The sequence below is a fragment of the Pipistrellus kuhlii genome, unplaced genomic scaffold (genome assembly GCF_014108245.1).
Source record: "Pipistrellus kuhlii isolate mPipKuh1 unplaced genomic scaffold, mPipKuh1.p scaffold_m20_p_4, whole genome shotgun sequence".
Classification (NCBI taxonomy): domain Eukaryota; kingdom Metazoa; phylum Chordata; class Mammalia; order Chiroptera; family Vespertilionidae; genus Pipistrellus; species Pipistrellus kuhlii.
The window spans coordinates 89,362,475-89,379,908 of record NW_023425540.1 but is presented as its reverse complement, the minus strand read 5'-3'; the positions used below and the strand labels follow the sequence as shown (position 1 = coordinate 89,379,908).

General features: G+C 46.0%; 1 protein-coding gene across 3 annotated transcripts in view; it reads right to left on the bottom strand.

Annotated features, from left to right (window-relative positions):
* Positions 1-17,434, bottom strand: part of ADCY9 (adenylate cyclase 9) — a 126,216-nt gene that overhangs the window by 7,711 nt on the left and 101,071 nt on the right. For all 3 annotated transcript variants that reach the window (XM_036410225.2, XM_036410224.2, XM_045571336.1), the window contains exons 4-9: positions 11,771-11,875; positions 10,647-10,864; positions 9,579-9,681; positions 8,582-8,790; positions 4,053-4,212; positions 2,770-2,918 (exon numbers count right to left, since the gene is read on the bottom strand). In XM_036410225.2, the coding sequence (XP_036266118.1) occupies positions 2,770-2,918; positions 4,053-4,212; positions 8,582-8,790; positions 9,579-9,681; positions 10,647-10,864; positions 11,771-11,875 (944 nt within the window). The remainder of the gene's footprint in view (positions 1-2,769; positions 2,919-4,052; positions 4,213-8,581; positions 8,791-9,578; positions 9,682-10,646; positions 10,865-11,770; positions 11,876-17,434) is intronic.

Sequence of the window (17,434 nt, the reverse complement as noted above, 5' to 3'; positions counted from 1 at the left end):
CCAGTCCTGAAATCAGCGGCAAACTTCCCCATCCAGGGGGCCTGGTCACTGCGAAGGAGGACATGGCACAGCCTCTGGGGGCAGCTCTCCTGGGCAGCAAGGGCCAGGTGAGGGGCTCAAGAGTGGCCTTTATAACTACGTGAGGTGCTAAAGGACTTTGCAGAAAAGGAAAGAAAAGCAAGAGCTACGTCACATGTGAATTATAAGACTTCATATCCTCGTCTCACACTGATGTCCAGACATGGCCGAGACGTCACTGTATCCACGCGTCTGTGTCCCCGAAACGCTGGCCACAGTTCTCAGAGTCCCCTCCCCTTTATAGGAGACGAGTTTACATGTTTGTTTACCACCCCATATATGTTCTACCCTGGAAAAACTTAGCAGTGAAGATGGCTGACTGGACTCAGAGGATCTTGTGTGTGTGGAGAAGTACTGGGTCAAGGGGAGATTCACCTGCCAGCCATTCCCAAGATCTGTTATTTGAATTCGGGCAAAGAGGCGATGCCGGCTCCCAATACAATGGCTCTCTGGGCCCCAGTGGAAAAGCTGCACCCCAGTGACCAAGTGACTGTAAGTAACTGATGGGGTGGTTTGTGATGGATCTAAAAGGATAAAAGGCAGTTTGCTGAATTTCAGGCTCTTGAGAAAGAGCTTCGTAATGACCATAAAGCCAGATGGCCGCGACTTCAGAAAAGGAAATGTAGGCTTTGTTCTGCTTAAAGTAATTTAACTACTCATTACGGTTTCCTTTCGAACACTAAGGGACAGTTCTACTCTATATTCCCCTGTTAATCTTAATTTGCACAGAACTTGAATATCCTTCATGTTGTTATTAAAGCAAATTGAGGAAGGACACTTACTCTGTCCATTACCAACCACTGCTTTGATTATAACCAAAGATACACTTTGGCAATTTCATTAGATATCGTGACAAACTGGATAACCTACCTTTTTCCCCCCTGCTAATCCTCACCTGAGGGTATTTTTTCCATTGAGTTTTAGAGAAAGTGAGAGGGAAGAAGAGAGACACACAGAGAGAAACATTGATGTGAGAGAGACACATCAATTGGTTGCTTCCTACGTGCACTCTGACCCAGGCCAGGGATTGAGCCTGCAACTGAGGTACACGTCCTTGACTGGAATTGAACATGCGAGCCTTCAGTCCATGGGCCAATGCTCTAACCACTGAGCAAACCGGATAGTGCTCGATAACCTACTTTTGAATTTACTGAAGCAATGGTTCTCAGCAATAATACCATGTCTAGGGGGCATTTTGGAAATGTTGGGGGGTCCCTCTGACTATCATAATAATCTGGGGAGCCATGAATATTAGATATCCTACAAAGTACAATGAATAAACGTTTGATGCAACTCTGAAATATCCTGCTAGCCTAAACCCAGTGTAATTGTAAATAAGTGGTTCTTCAATACATGCTGAGAGTAAACTGTTTTTATAAGTAGTTACACAAAAAGTCCAAAATTTAGGCGTATGTTACTGAAAAGGAAGCTTATTGGGTTCAAGACCTTATCATGCAATTTTTGAATAAATTCCTCACTTGTATGCATCCTGCTATCCAAAGTATCATTATATTTTCAACTACATCTTAATTTGAAAATGATTAAAAACCACAAAATCAGTTGCAAATATGCAACAGGCAATTTTAAACTCATTGTAACAAACTAAGAACCAAACATTCTTCAATTATTAGAACATGTGAAAAGGATTTCTTTAATACTAGTATAGGACATTTTAAATACAGCACATATGTATATTGCCATCCAATGATTTTTTGTTGTTGTTAATCCACATCTGAGAATATTTTTTTCCATTGACTTTTAGAGAGAGTGGGAGGGAGTAATTGGTACGGGGGGGATAAAGAGACAGGAACATCAATGTGTGAGAGAAAGATCCATTGGTAAGCCTCCCCCATGTCCCCTGGGACCAAGGCTCTAACCATTGAGCTACACCAGCCAGACCATCCTATTTTCATTTTTGCAGTTCAGCACTAAGAGCTGACCCCGTCCCCTGGGATCTCTCACACAGCTCCTGTTTCTTTTCCCAGCCCACCCACTCTGTCCTCAGCACTTATCAGTGATATGGTTTTGAAGGCCATTTGAGTACCAGGGAGTCAATATATTCTTCGACATGTGGAGGGATATCAAGATAAGAACATATTTAAGTGATTCGTGATGACTCTGATGCTTCATGTGATAGCATGGGGAGCTGTTATGACACAATATTTATGAATAATGCTCAAGTCCCTTGCACAGTCATACCTCTTCATTTCCTCTCCTTCAGCAGTCTGAAATCTGTCTTGGTACATTAACCCTACTTCAAATTAGGTTAGAACCCGCTTCCTTCTTTCATTTTTGTGTCCGCCTGTACCTTGATTCCTTCATTTTCTGGATTGTCTTGTATGAAACAGCACCTGGTCCGACCTTCCTAAATTCAAACGTCTTCATTATAAATAAGTTCAAACGTGTGACTACTGCATTCTCTCTCCCGGGGTAGTCAGCCTGGAGTGTCTAAATGCAGACACATTATATTATTAAATTTATTTTCTTCCTCGTTCTTTTGCACATTACTCTTTGGGCATTTCACCACTTGCTGACATTGTGTGTGCTGAAAGCTCTCTCCCGCTGGGACAGTGGCTGTCTGTTAGAGCTGACAGTGTTCGTGCTGATGTGAAACTGAGGTGAGAGAGACATCGAAGTCAAGGGGGCCCTGCCATCGAGAGAGCCAGACACAAGCCGTGGCGGCCTACGTACCTGTCCGGGCACAGGGAGACGTACAGCAGGAACAGGGGCCCGGCCCCCACGACGGTGGCCAAGGAGGACCGCATCCAGGAGCTGAACTGGCAGAAGTTGCAGTAGTGCACCACGGCGACGAGGATGGCCGAGTCCATGAACACGGTGAACTGCAGCGAGGGGCAGCACTCCGTTAGGAACCCATCACCCCTCCCCTCAGGGCCCACCTGCCATCTGAGCACCACAAGGTCACACGGTTTGCTCATTTGTCTGTGTCTTTGTGACAGATAAAAATATTGCAGTGATCGTAAAATATCCAGCAGTTTCGGGGACAGATCATGAATCATTAGGTTCATCAGAGAAAGCTTCAGGGTACAAGTTCACGAAGGCCCTAAAGTTCTTCCCCAGCCCGGCTGGTGTGGCTCAGTGATTGAGCACCAACCTATGAACCAGGAGGTCGGTCAAGGCACTTGGCTCAATCCCCAGGAGGGGGCGTACAGGAGGCAGTCGGTCAATGATTCTCTCTCATCATTGATGTGTCTCTCTCTCTCTCTCTCTCTCCCCTCTCTATTTCTCTCTGAAATCAATACAAATATATTTTTAAAAAATGTTTACATGAAAAAAAAATTATCCAGATGGTTGGAAATTACACTCTGGAGAAAAGGGAAAGTAGGCCACACCCTCTGAGAATTACCGTGAAATCAGTTACCTTCAAAAAGCCTTTCCTTCATGTACCTGCTGCCTATCAGTGGAAAGGTAATTTGGTGTTCAAATATCAAACGCAGTCAGCCCACCTGGTAGTTCATGTTATAGTCACTTTCACCCAAAATATCACCTTCCACCACAGCATCAATTCATTCTCGATGGGGTTTAGTTCAGAAGCTCTTGCCCTGATCAGCAGCAGCAGATCAGATAAGTCAATTACCTGCGCCGACCAGCATGTGACCACACGATCTTGTGTTGCTTACAATGTTTCTTTATGTTATAAAAACATGTAAAAAAAAATAGATTTGGACCTTGGTGGACAGGACACATATCTACTGGGCACTCTCCCCAGGGCGGGTCATTCACTGATGTGGCCAATGCCAGGTTTGAGCATCTGGACAGTCTTTGTGATAACCTCCCTGCCTGCTCCTCGGTCCCAGGAAAGTCTTTTCAAAGTTTGTACTTTGAAGAATAACAGAGTTTGTACTTCTTTAAGGGCCTATATTAAACTGGTGTCCCAAGTCATCAGGCTTATTATTTTTCTTAAGTGATACAGGAGTCCAGAGAGCACAGAAATAAATTACCAAGTCTTTACTTACATGGATGTTCGTCTCAAATTCGGGAGTGATGTGTGAATAGACTGCGAGAGCGGGAAGTGACACCAGGATGGCCCCAATGAAATGTCGCGGGAGCCAGCCGGCGATCCACTCCAGCAGGCGCTTGGTACAAGCCATCGTATCCTCCAGGAAAAACACCATCCTGAGGAGAGAAAGGAGGCAGGGGTGTCTGGGTGGGTAGGCCTGCCAGAGAAGAGGAGACGGAGGATCGACAGCCTGCCTGCTGCCCTCTCTCACCCATGCTGGTGCCGCTGGTGTGAACCACAGGCAGAGCCCCCAACCCCTCACCGCGGTAGATGGCAAGTACACTGGCCTTGCTCGGCTCAGCGTACCTGATTCGCTTGATGCATTCAGATAAGATGTGCTTATGAAGAGCCAAGCAAGCCTCCGTGGGTCTAAAAGAGCAGGTACGCACTGGGCACACAGACACTAACAGATCCTGTGAAAGTGCCCACCACACTGTCATCTGCTTCTAGGGCAGGAGGTCTGGAGTGGGTGATCCAGGGCAGTTTTGGAATTCTGTGGGGCCCCATTGGTTGCCCCAATGATTGAGGGGTACTACTGACGTCTAGACAGGCATTCTGCAACGTGCAGTGAAGCTCTGCCCTGCGCCCCACCTGACTGCCACATGCCCCCGGACTCATGTAGAGACGTAAAGCCTGCTGACAATGACCTCAGCCCTACAGCCTAGTTGCATTTCGTTTATAAACAGAAAGTGGCTTCTGCGAGTTGTCTTTTCTGGGAATACACTACGTTTCTGGGAATACACTACTGAATAAACCAAGCAAGACTACCCTTTGTTTTGTCTGGGACATCACCATGATCGTTCAACATTTCAGAAATCTCAGGCTGCAACTCAGCCCGTGGTGCTTGTGCCACCAAACCTGCATGCCCTTGCGGCCGCGTTTGGAGCTGCCACACTGGCAGCGACTGTGCACAGGAGGGCAGACAGCTGACAGCTGTGATAACTCCCGATGGTGGTCCCCTAGCGTATTTCAGGTGAAGCACTACCTATTTCGTTATAGATGGCTTTTTTGTTGTCTCTCCTTCATATTGGAGTGACAGCATTTCACAGATCCTTTTAGAAGTTGTGTGTACAGGTGGGCTAAATTTCAGGACAATGATGGGAACATCATATTTTTCATAAAGAAGGGAGCTGAGACTGTGGGGCTGAGAACTGTGGTCCTGCAGGTCAGAATGGCCTTGGAGGAATCCTAGAGTGAGGGGCGCCTGAACCCCAGCAGTGGGAGATGGAAGAGAGGGCAGTGGGGGTCTGTCTCAGGAGGGAGACCCATGCACACAGTCCCTCTCTGAAGCCAGCCCCTGGGGAAGGTGAAGGGGGGCCAAGAGCCGCTGCTGAACTGTGAGGGCACAAAGACTCATCGGGACTTTTCACACGCACCCAGGCACCTGCACCTTCAGGCCTTAACACCTACAGCACCTATGTTCGGCCTCCATGAGGAACCCCCAAATTTCAGCTATCTCCCACATAGAGCTAGGCCCCATTTGACCCCCTTTTAAAAAGTTTTATTTTTTATTTTTTATTGATTTCAGAGAGGAAGGGAGAGGGGGAGAGACTAGAAACATCAATGATGAGAAAGAATCATTGACTGGCTGCCTCCTGCACATCCCCTACTGGGGATTGAGCCCATAACCTGGGCATGTGCTCTTGACCAGAATTGAATCCGGGACCCTTCAGTCCAACAGGCCAACGCTTTATCCACTGAGCCAAACCAGCTAGGGCCCATCTGACCCTTTTAAGTGCTGGACTATTCTGGCCTCCTGATACTTAAAAGGTTAGTGGAATTCTTGGAATATTTCCAAGGATAACCACAAATATGCTCAAAGAGAATACACAAGCCCTACAAGGAGACAGAGGAGCTGAGCCCAGCCAGGAGAAGGCAGCCTGGGAAGCCCTCCACAAAGGTCTCAGGCTGCAGAATTCCAAGGACAAGACCCCTGTCCGCTTGCCTGTCGAAGGCACAGCACAAACGGCTGGAAGGACAAGAGCCCAAGCTGAGACTGGGCAGCCTTCCAGAGGAGGTGCCAGGCCTGGGTCAGCCACTGAAGAGCCACAGAACGGCCTCCCTGGGGTACCGACATATTCCTCAGTGTAGGTTCCTGTTAGTTTTGGACCCTAAATATAAGTGTGTGAGGCTATCCGTCAGGGTCTGAACCTCTCCCAGGCTTTGACAGTCCAGGAAAAGTGAACTTCTAAAGTCACACCAGAGGTGGTTCAGGAGCACAGTGGCTGCCACATCCACCTGGCCCAGCACCTCAGCATCTGGGCACAGCCAGGCCTGGAGTCTGTCTGACTGCAGCCCCCTGCAGTCTCTAAATGTGGGTTAGCCCAGATTCTGTAGAATTAGGTCCAAGGAACAGGGTATAAAGGGTTTTTTAAAAATGTGTGGAGGCAGCCGGGACCGGTTTGGCTCAATGGATAGAGCGTCGGCTTGGGGACTGAAAGGTCCCGGGTTCGATTCCGGTCAAGGGCATGTACCTTGGTTGCGGGCATATCCCTAGTAGGGGGTGTGCAAGAGGCAGCTGATTGATGACTCTCTCTCATCAATGTTTCTAACTCTCTCTCTCTCTCCCTTCCTCTCTGTACAAAATAAATAAAATATATTTATTAAAAAAAAATGTGTGGAGGCAATGCTAATTTCAGACTGATCAAAAGCTTTATCTAGTTGTAGGTCCATGCCAGAAGGAAACCTGGAGCTGGGGTAGGGAGGGGAATGGAGTAACTGCAAATGGGTACTGTGTTTTCTTTGGGGTGATAGAAGAGCTGTAAAGTTATATGGTGATGACTGAAATAAGAATTTATTACATGTAAGTTATATAAGAAAACTAAGTTTAGCCTGGCTAGTGTGGCTCAGAGGTTGAGCACTGACCTATGAACCAGGAGGTTACGATTCAATTCCTAGTCAGGGCACATGCCCAGGTTGAGGGCTCAATCCCCGGGAGGCAGCCGATCAATGATTTTTTCTCATCATTGATGTTTTGATCTCTTTCTTCCTCTCTCTTCCTCTCTGAAATCAATAAAAAAATATTTTTTTAAACTAAAAATCTAAGTTTAAAAAAGGAAAAAACCAAACTAGGGGCCTGAGGATGACTTAGTTTGGGTTCCCCAGAAGCAGAGCTTATTTATGTCCCAGGCAGCTCAGTGAGGGGAGCAGAGCCAGGACCAGAGGGGCAGGCCCACAGGGAGGGCTGTGTAATTGAGGAGTCACTTATAGGTAATTCAGCTCCACTCAGCTGGAGGGAATTTGGGGAGACAGCAAGGACACACCTGAGTTACCTCAACCAGAGCCAGGCCAGGAGATGAGCGTGTGGCCTCTAGCAGTCCTCAGCAAATGGCCCTCCCAGGGACTTCAGAGGGGAGCAGGATGACAGTGAGTGTGGAAGGGAGGGGGGCACTCACTCAGAGCCAGATCTGAAGCTATTGCTTCCTGTTCTGGGATATTGGGAAAGAGGAGCAGAAACTTACGTCCAGTGCCCTTCTCCCTGTTTCTGTTTTATCCCCAGCTTGGGGGGCAATTACCAGTGGGAATCTATTAGGCTGACAGGCTGACCTGTTGGGAGTGACAAGACTGAACAGAGGAGGTGGCTGTGGTGCAAGGACTGTGTCATAGTGCCCAGGAGGCAAATGGCACAGGCAGTCTGGGTGCTTGTGAACAGAATGCCCCGTGCATTCACTTCTAGTCAGAAATGTACAGAGCAGCGGTGGGCTTCCTCAGTGTCAAACTGAACCCTGACATCAAGATGGGCAGGTGCTGGGGGCCCAGCTTCCTGAGGGGCCACTGTTGTCTGTTCAGACCCTCTGTCCATTTTTAAATGGGTTATCTTTTTATTATTGAGTTTACATTCTAGATATTAAACCCTGGATTTACAAATATTCTCTCCCATTCCCCAGGTTCTCTATGACTTTTTTGGTGGTGTTCTTTCAACTTAAAAATTTCAAATTTTGATGAAGTCCAACTATTTTTTCTCTGGTTGCTTGTGCTTTTTGTGTCTAAGAAACCATTGCTTGATCCAAGCTCACAGAGACTTACACCTATGATGTCTCCTAAGGGTTTTATAGTTTCTCTCTTATATCTGGGAGAGGTGTCTGCTCATCTGCTGGCAACCTCCTATCATTTGGACCCTATAAACTCCCTTTATCTTTCCTTTCTTATGCCATATCCCACCTTTTTTTTTTTTTTTTTTTTTTAAATCTCTGATTTGGAAAATACAGGACTAGCTGGCGGCATCAGGGCTACAGAGGACACTGACTCTCTGGTCAAGAGAGTGCCCACCTGTGCCCAGGGCCAGGGTCTTCAAGGGAGAAAGCTGTGAAGTAGGGCCGGGGGAAGGAAGGAAAGAGGACCCTTCACCTGAAATGAGATTGCAGAGACACCGCGCTTCAGACCGCTGGTCAGCTGTGCCGCAGACTGTTTAGTCATAAACTGTGGAGCCAGCAGAGGGAGCCAGAGGCTAAAAGCTGGAGACCCGCCCTGCAGGTGAGCCTTTACCTGACGGAGACCATGAGGGACAGCACCTCCAGGAGCAGGGCCACCCCGAAGACCACCAGGGTGACTGGCTGGGGAGGTGTGGTAGTGGCCCCGTACTTCAGGAAGCAGGTGATGGAGAGAATCAGAAACACTGTTGTTGACAGAAACACATCCAGGAGGGAGCTGAAGGTGGCACTGGCAAAAGTCTTCACGGGAGAATTCTTTATAACCTGTTTGGAGTACGAGAAAGGTGGAGGTGCATGAACAGATGCTGTGACAGATGGTCATGGAGTATAGTTTAGGTGGAAAAACCCAAACATTCGCCTACCCCCCAACCAGTTACAGGGCAATAAGTGCTTTGGGTGGACCATCACCCTACTATTTCTCTGCTTAACAACGAGGAAACTAAAGCACAGGGAAGTTCAGGAACTTGCCCAAGGTCACACAGCAACTGACTACACACCAGTAAGTTCTCACAGGCACATTGCATACTGACCCTGAAAAATGAGTTACTGGCTGGTAAAGTCCCTTATTCTGTGTCTGTAAAGTCAGCAGCACAAAAGCCATGTGCTGGGAGCTTCCCCTGAATGTCTGGGTCCCAGGTTCAGGGAGGGTAAAAGCTGGCTTCATGGCGGAAGTAACAGGCGGGGACTGAAGCAGCAGCAGATGAAAATACAGGGCCTGGCTCTGTGCAGGATGCTGGGATAGACACGAAACAAGGCCCAAGGGGAGCACACAGCCTGGTGGTGGATGCACCAGCTGCAGGGGAAAGGAACTGGGCAATGACAAGCCTTGGTTGCTAGACTCGAGAGCGCAGAAGGATTTGGAGTTTTCTCCCTTGTGTAGATAGATTCATATAAAGATGCAATTTAGAGCTTATAGACTGTGGGAAATCAATATTAGCTTTCCTTTTCCTGTCATTCAGGAAAACAGGAAAGATTTCCAAAGCACAAAACTAATTGGGAACTGTCTGGTAACAACAACACATTTCTTTAGTAAAATGATAGGGAACATGCACCTCTTCTTGATAGCTGGTCCTGTAGGCTTGCTCTAGCTCCTGATCCAGGAAGTTCAAGCTGAACTGATTAATGGGTGGCTTAAAAAAATAATCTTTCATCAGGCTAGAAGAGATGAAAAATGCAATTGATTAACATGAAGCACAGTTCTATTTATTGTATCAGCAGGTTGCAATTCGTTACCAAAACATCACTCAATAAGTATATCACAAAAGCTGTATCTAAAATCACCAAATGACTTTTTTAGACATGGCTCAGCCACTCCTTTTAGAATGTATCTCTGGAAAGCAATTCTAAACATAATCACATTTTATGTCTCTCCCCCTACCCCCACTAAAGAATGACCATCCATCATAATTAATAGCACACATCTGCAGAACCCTGCTTTTGAAAACATCTTCCACTGCATAATTAAACCTGTGACCCAGGACAGAATCCTGTGCTAAAGAAAAAGTGCTACCAACTGACAAAACTGGAGCTCTGGCCGGGAGGCTCAGTTAGCTGGAGTGCATCTGGTATACCAAATGGTTGTGAGTTCTTTTTCTGGTCAGGGCCATACCTAGGTTGCAAGTTTGATCCCCAGTTGGGGCATGTATAATACTTCTCTCCTCTCTCTCTCTCTCATCTCAGTTTGATTAAAAAAACAACAACACTGGAATATGGATTACAGATATAAAACATCACATGCCATATTTACCAAATTTGATAACTATGATTATATGAAAGAACATCTTTATTTTTAGGAAATATAGTATTAAAGGAGTAAAGAAAATGATGTATTCAACTACTGTCAAGTGGTCTAGAAAAAAAATTATAAATTTTATAGAGAAAGACAGAAAGAAGAGAGAGAGGAGACTAAAACAAACAGTAAAATGTTAAAAGTTAGAAAAATCAGGAAAAGGATATAAAGAGAATTCTTAGTATTATTCATGCACTGTTTCTGTAAGTTTCAAATTATTACTTCAAAGTAAAGTGATATATTGACAACACATGACAGACAAGGTAATTTAGAGAAAGGGAAAGTCTTATATCTGCAAACTTTACTTCAATTCCCATTGCTCCACTCTTACCTGTCTTCTTTGATCACATCAACAAAGTGGGCGTCTGTTTTCTCCCGAATGTTCTTAAGCCTCAGTGGAAGGAGAGCAGACTGGTCCAGGCTGACCCCTGCCCACCTTCCCTTTTCCTGTAGCATCTCACACAGGGAGGTCTGGCTGTTGGTGAGCTTCTCCTCCTGGGGAGGGCTCAGGAGTCCGTTCTGTGTTTTGGAATTATGTCCTCCAGGAACCTGCCTCAAGACAGAGGGAAGCAGACACAGCGGTGACCCGTGGATGTGCAGCATGCTTTTCCGCCCAACCCCTCTGCTACGCTGGAGTCCCACTGCACTGTGCGCTGCACCTTCAAGTCTTGGTCCCAATCCAAAGTCTGGATCTCGCCACCCATCTGCTTCTCCCTATCCCCCTGAAATGGCAAATCGCAACTCCAGGCGTTCAGGCAACCAGGGTGGGGTGAGGCTCTCAGTTTGCTGACCACCAAACCAGGGTTCCAGAGGGCTCTGGGGAAGGTTTGGGAGAAGTGCAAGGGTGGATCCAGAGAAAGAAAACCCATATGGGCTGTAGTTTAGGAAAGGGTGACTGCCTGTCTGCAAGACAAACAGACCTAGTGTGACACAATCCCTGGGCAGACGACATGAGGGTAGAGGATGACCGAGTGGGCTTGCTGGATGGCCAGCCTTCACAGCTATCGAATCTAATTTCCGCTCCAGTCCTAGCTCTGGTTCCAAGGAGGTTTCTCTGGCAGCTTCCTTGCTGCTGTCCCTAATCCCAAGCCCCTCTCCATGATGTGTCTCTTATCCTCAAGTCCCCTCTTCTCTTTGCAAACCCACAGTCCACCATATGTTAAATCCAACTTCCAGCCCCACAAACCTTCACTAATTCTCTAATCCACATGCCTTTAAACCCTTATTGCCCCTTAGGGATCCATCCCATTCAGTTCAGCATCTGATTACTTCTCAGGGATTAGTTCTGACTCATTCCTGTTCTTTATTGGTCTGTTCAAAACGCAAAAGGACTAGAAGGTATGGAATGGGTCACCTAAGAGGAAGTATTCCCAGAACCGAGAAGTTGACAATAGGAGTTTCATCTCAGGTGGATCCACCGGAGAACTGACAGTATGACATCCAGGAGCTTGTTACCTTGTTTTTATTTTTATGCTCCTCCTGACAGCCATTTTGCATTGCTCCTGCTTCTGCAACACCTTCCGATTTGGGAGCAAATGTAATTTTGCATGAAGGGCAGGTCTACAAGAAAAAACAAACCATAGGAACTCACCAAGAGAACATAACCACAATATATAATTCAAGCAGTCCTCTATTGTTGCAATTTGCTGTCACAGGGAATACTTGTAATCAAACGGAAGGCTTACTGAACCACACCAGGATGAGTTAAAGACAAACTGGAAAAGTGAAAATGGAAACACATCTATACAAGGACCTGCACATGAATGTTCCATTACAGCCAAGAAGTACAAACAACTCAAGTGTCCATTAACAGATGAATGGGTCAATAAAATGTGGTCTACCCATACAATGGAATATATTACTCAGCCATCAAAAGGAATGACGTCTTGTCCTGGCAGGTGCTGCGCAGTGGTTGGAGCATTGGCCCTCACACTAAGGGGCCATGTATTTGATTCCCAGTCAAGGGCATGTGCCTAGGATGCAGGTTCAATCCCGGGCCCTGTTGGGGTGCGTGTGGAATGCAACCGATCAATGTGTCTCTCTCACTTAGTTGTTTCTCTCTCCTCCTCCTTTCCTCCCTTCCACTCTCCTAAAAATCAAATAGAAAAAAATATCCTTTTAAACAAAACAACAAAAAGGAAATGAAGTACTGATTCAGGCTACAACATGATGAACCTTGAAAACATTACACTCAGTGTAAGAAGCCAGACACAAAAAGCCACATACTGTATGATTCTACCTATATAAAACATTTAGAAAAGGCAAATCCACTGAGATGCAAAGGAGATTGGGGGAGAGGGATAAAGGAATGGAAAGTGATCTAATGGACATGAAGCTTCTTTTTGGAGGTGATGAAAATGTTCTAAACTTGATTGTGGTAATGGTTGTAGAACTTTGTAAATATACTAAAAAGCACCAAATTGTACACTTCAAAGGATAAGTTTTTTGGTATTTGAATCATCCTATCTAATAAAAGAGTAAGATGAAAATTGACCCTCACTCCAACACACAAGATGGCCGCCCCCATGTGAACACAAGATGGCCACCACAAGATGGCCAGCAGGGGAGGGGAGTTGGAGGCAACCGGGCCTGCAGAGAAGGGCAGTGGGGGGGGGGGGGGGGGGGGGGGGGGGGGGGGGTAACCCAGGTCTGCAGGGGAGAGCAGTTGTGGGGAACCAGGCCTGCAGGGAAGGGCTGTTAGGGGCAATTAGGCTGGCAAGGGAGGAGTTAGGCATCAACCAGGCTGTCAGGGGAGTGGTTAGGGGGTGATCAGGCTGACAGGCAGAAGTGGTTAGAGCACATGTGTCAAACACAAGGCCCGTGGGCCAAATCCGTCCCGCCAGGCCTTGCAATGTGGCCCGCACCGCGCTGTCATCACTGCACTCCGCTGCATTTCCATCACAATGACAGTTTATGACTGTTCAGTAAACCATTCGGCCCGCGATTTAGGCTGGATTTTAGATTTTGGCCCCTACTCTGATTGAGTTCGACACCCCTAGGTTAGAGGCAATCAGGCAGGCAGGCAAGCAGTTGGGAGCCAGAAGTCCTGGATTGTGAGAGGGATGTCTGACTGCCCATTTAGGCCCAATCCCAGTAGGGCAGTCAGACATCCCTCAAGGAGTCCCACTTTGGAGAGGGTGCAGGCTGAGCTGAGGGACACATACCCTGTGCATGAATTTCATGCACTGGGCCTCTAGTATCTTAATTAAGCTGCTATTGAACAAACAACCTAACATTATCCTATATTAAGGTACTAAGCCAAGGTCTATGAGCTCTATATGATAGTGAGCTGTTCCTATAAAATTGGCTGAATAATCAGAGAGACCTATTTATAGACCTACGATTCTTAAAAGCTTACAGAAATTAGCTGAACTGGAAAAGAAAAGGCAAGACAACCCTGACAGGTAGAGTAGAAAGGGCAGCAAGGCTTTCATTTCTCATAAACCAGGGTTCAAATTCCATCTCTAATCCTTATTGTTTTGGATGGCCTTGTTCAAATCACTCATCTCAGTTATCCTATTTAATAAAGAGTAATATGCAAATTGACCATCACTCCAACACACAAGATGGCTGCTCCCATGTGATCAAAGATGGCTGCCCCCATGTGGACACAAGATGGACACCATAAGATGGCCAGCAGGGGAGGGCAATTGGGAGAAACCAGGCCAGCAGGGGAGGGCAGTTGGGAGGGACCAAGCCTGCAAGGAAGGGCAGTTAGGGGCAATCAAGCCTGCAGGAAGGGCAGTTAGGGGTGATCAGGCTGGCAAGGGAGCAGTTAGGCATCAATCAGGCTGTCAGGGGAGTGGTTAGGGGGTGATCAGGCTGGCAGGAAGAAGTGGTTAGTGGTAATCAGACAGGCAGACAGGCGAATGGTTGGGAGGCAGCAGTCCTGGATAGTGAGAGGGATGTCCGATTGCTCATTTAGGCTCTATCCTACTGGCATCGGGTCTAAACTGGCAGTTGGACATCCCTCAAGGTGTCCCAGATTGGAGAGGGTGCAGGCTGGGCTGAGGGACACATACCCCCATGTATGAATTTCATGCACCAGGCCTCTAGTTGCATCTATAAAAAAAGAGCAATAACACTTTTCTTGAAGATACGTGGTAAGGATTTAATGGATATGTATATAGTTAGCCTAACATCATCTCTGGCTCTCAATAAATTTATTATTATTATTAACTAGAGGCCTGGTGCATTAAATTTGTGCACTTGGGGGGAGGGTGACCCTCTCGCAGTCCGGGAGCTCTTGGGGGATGTCCAACTGCCAGGTTAGGCCTGCTCCCCACGAGCGGGCCTAAGCCGCAGTCAGACATCCTTAGCGCTGCTACAGAGGCAGGAGAGGCTCCCGCCAATGCTCCTGCACTCACCAGCCATGAACCACCAGGGGGTAGCTCCTGCATTTAGCATCTGCCCCCTGGTGGTCAGTGCACCTCATAGTGATCAGTTGTTCCTCCATAGGTCTATTTGCATATTAGCCTTATATTATATAGGATGTGATCCATTAAACTAGGAAGTGTCATTGAAATAGCAACTAACTGCTTCCAGTAGAGGAGACAGATTTAGCAGCAAAGATTTATTAGGACTCAAAAAATGTCCTTGCATAGCACTGGAATGCATTGTAGGGGGCTAGATATTATTTCAAAAATTTAAAGTAAGTGTCATCACATCTCAAGTTAGAGTTCAGTCCCACACTATATTAAATAAAAGAAATAAAGATGCTAACGAGGTATATAATTTGGGAATCTTATATAATGCAAAAGCTAAGTTTGGACATTTGTATTCATCAAAAAATGAAAATATACATGCCAAAAGAGCTGGCCAAACCATTAACTAATATACCTGAACAAACAGTAGCACTTAGGTAAAAAACTGCTTATAGCTCTTTAAAAACTGACATTATTTACAGGGGTAAAATGTTCTAATTGTCAATACTTAATGATAAAATTATTTTAAAGCATACTACGTATTGCCTGAGTTAAACTTCAAAACATTTTACCAATGGGGCCTCTGATCTTCTCAAATAACAAAATTCAATCTCTACCCCCATACCATCTCTCTCTCTCTCTCTCTCTCTCTCTCTCTCTCTCTCTCTCTCTCTCACACACACACACACACACACACACACACACACACAGTGACCCTCCTAGCCCCCAAGGGAGGAATGAGTAAATGTACCCAATACACATGCAGCACGGTCCTATGGGTGCCCCTAGCAGGTAATGGAAGTGGTGACTTAGGTGGTGGCAGGCTTGCTTCTCTAGGGAAACACTGGCCTTTTTAGGAGCCGGCAGGCCTGGGGGTGGAGTGGATACAGCTTGGAGTATGGGAACAGTTTGAGAGAATGAATCAAACCCTTAAGGTCCAGGGATTCACGAATCTCGTAAAGACATGATGAAAGAGTATAAACAGCTACTTCTCTGACCTCTGTTTAAACAATTAAGACTAGAGAAGTATCGTAACAGTGATTAAAGGTCTTAATGTACCTTGATTGCAGGCACATCCCCAGTGGGGGATGTGCAGGAGGCAGCTGATCGATGTTTTTCTCTTATCAATGTTTCTAACTTTCTATTCCTCTCCCTTCCTCTCTATAAAAATAAATAAAGTATATTTAAAAATACATAAAATATTATTTTATTATATTTTATGTATTTTTAAATATATTTTATTTATTTATTTATTTATTTATTTATTTATTTTATTTATTTATTTTTTTTACAGAGAAGAAGGGGGAGGAACCAGAGTTAGAAACATTGTTGAGATAAAAACATTGATCAGCTGCCTCCTGCACACCGATGTGCCTGCAATCAAAGTACATGCCCTTGACCGGAACCGAACCAAGGACCCCTCAGTCCGTAGGCCAACGCTCTATCCACTGAACCAAACAGGTTAGGGCCACATCCTGGTTCTTTTAAGTGGCACTATTGGCATACTGCACCAAGGGAAGCTTCATCAAGAGCAGCTAAGGTCCCCTCACATCATGGGCCAAAGAGCAGGCTGGCTATTGCCTGGGAAACCCGAGATCCCTTTGGAGAACACCCAAGAGCAAGCTCTGCATTTTCCCAGATTATCTGTGTTCCTTCCCGAACATGGACGTAAGCTCAAAGGGAAGATTATAACTTTTTCTAACACACTTGGCTGCATTTGCATTTGTTTTGTGTGTGTGTGTGTGTGTGTGTGTGTGTGTGTTTTAACACATTTCAATGCATACACCCTACAATCTGTTCAGAGTATATGGCACAGAGCTATAAAATCATTTTTCTTCAAGGCTATCTCTCTTCAAAAGATAAATCGTTTCTAAGCTAACAGCTGTTCTTTTTCTTAACTGTCAAGGGAGGGAGCAGGGAAACCTCTTTTCTGAGAACCAAGGAGGAAACATCAGAAAAGCTCTGGCTTTACCTCTTTAGTCTGCTGAGTATGACTATTTGGCAAACTGTCCTGTGACCAGAAGCACCCCTTACTCACCAAACTAAAAATTCTGGTTGAGCCCTGGCTGGTGTTGTTGCTAAGTGATTCGAGCATCAGCCCATGCACTAAAGGGGTGTGGGTTTGATTCCTGGCCAAGGGCGCATATTTGGGTTGCAGGTTCAATCCCCAGCCCCAGTCAAGGTTCATGCAGGAGACAACCAATCAATATGTCTCTCTCACATCAATTTTTTTTTTCTCTCTCTCTCTCCCTCCCTTCCTTCCTTCCACTCTCTAAAAAAGCGATGGGAAAAAAAAAATCCTCAGGAGAGGATTTAAAAAAATAAGTTCAGTTTGAACATGGCAGACAGGAACATGCAATTGTAATAGCAAATACAGCTTACTGAGGCCCCATATCAGTTTATTATAGTCCTCATAAGCACCTATGAAGCTAACACTATGATTAGCCCATTTTATACGGGAAGAAACTGAGGCAGAGAAGAGAAGGGACTGGCCAAAGTCACACAGTTAGAAAATGATAGCAGGAGTTTAAGGCCAGGTAGCAGCAGCCTTAATCTAAGCCATGCTTATATGGCATCTCAAAGTGAACGGAACTACCTGTAATGTGAGCTACTACATGCCACTGGCGGGCTGGTGTAGATGTGATTTCTGCTAATAAAATACCAGAGAAAAAATAGCTGCAGAATATTAGAGGAA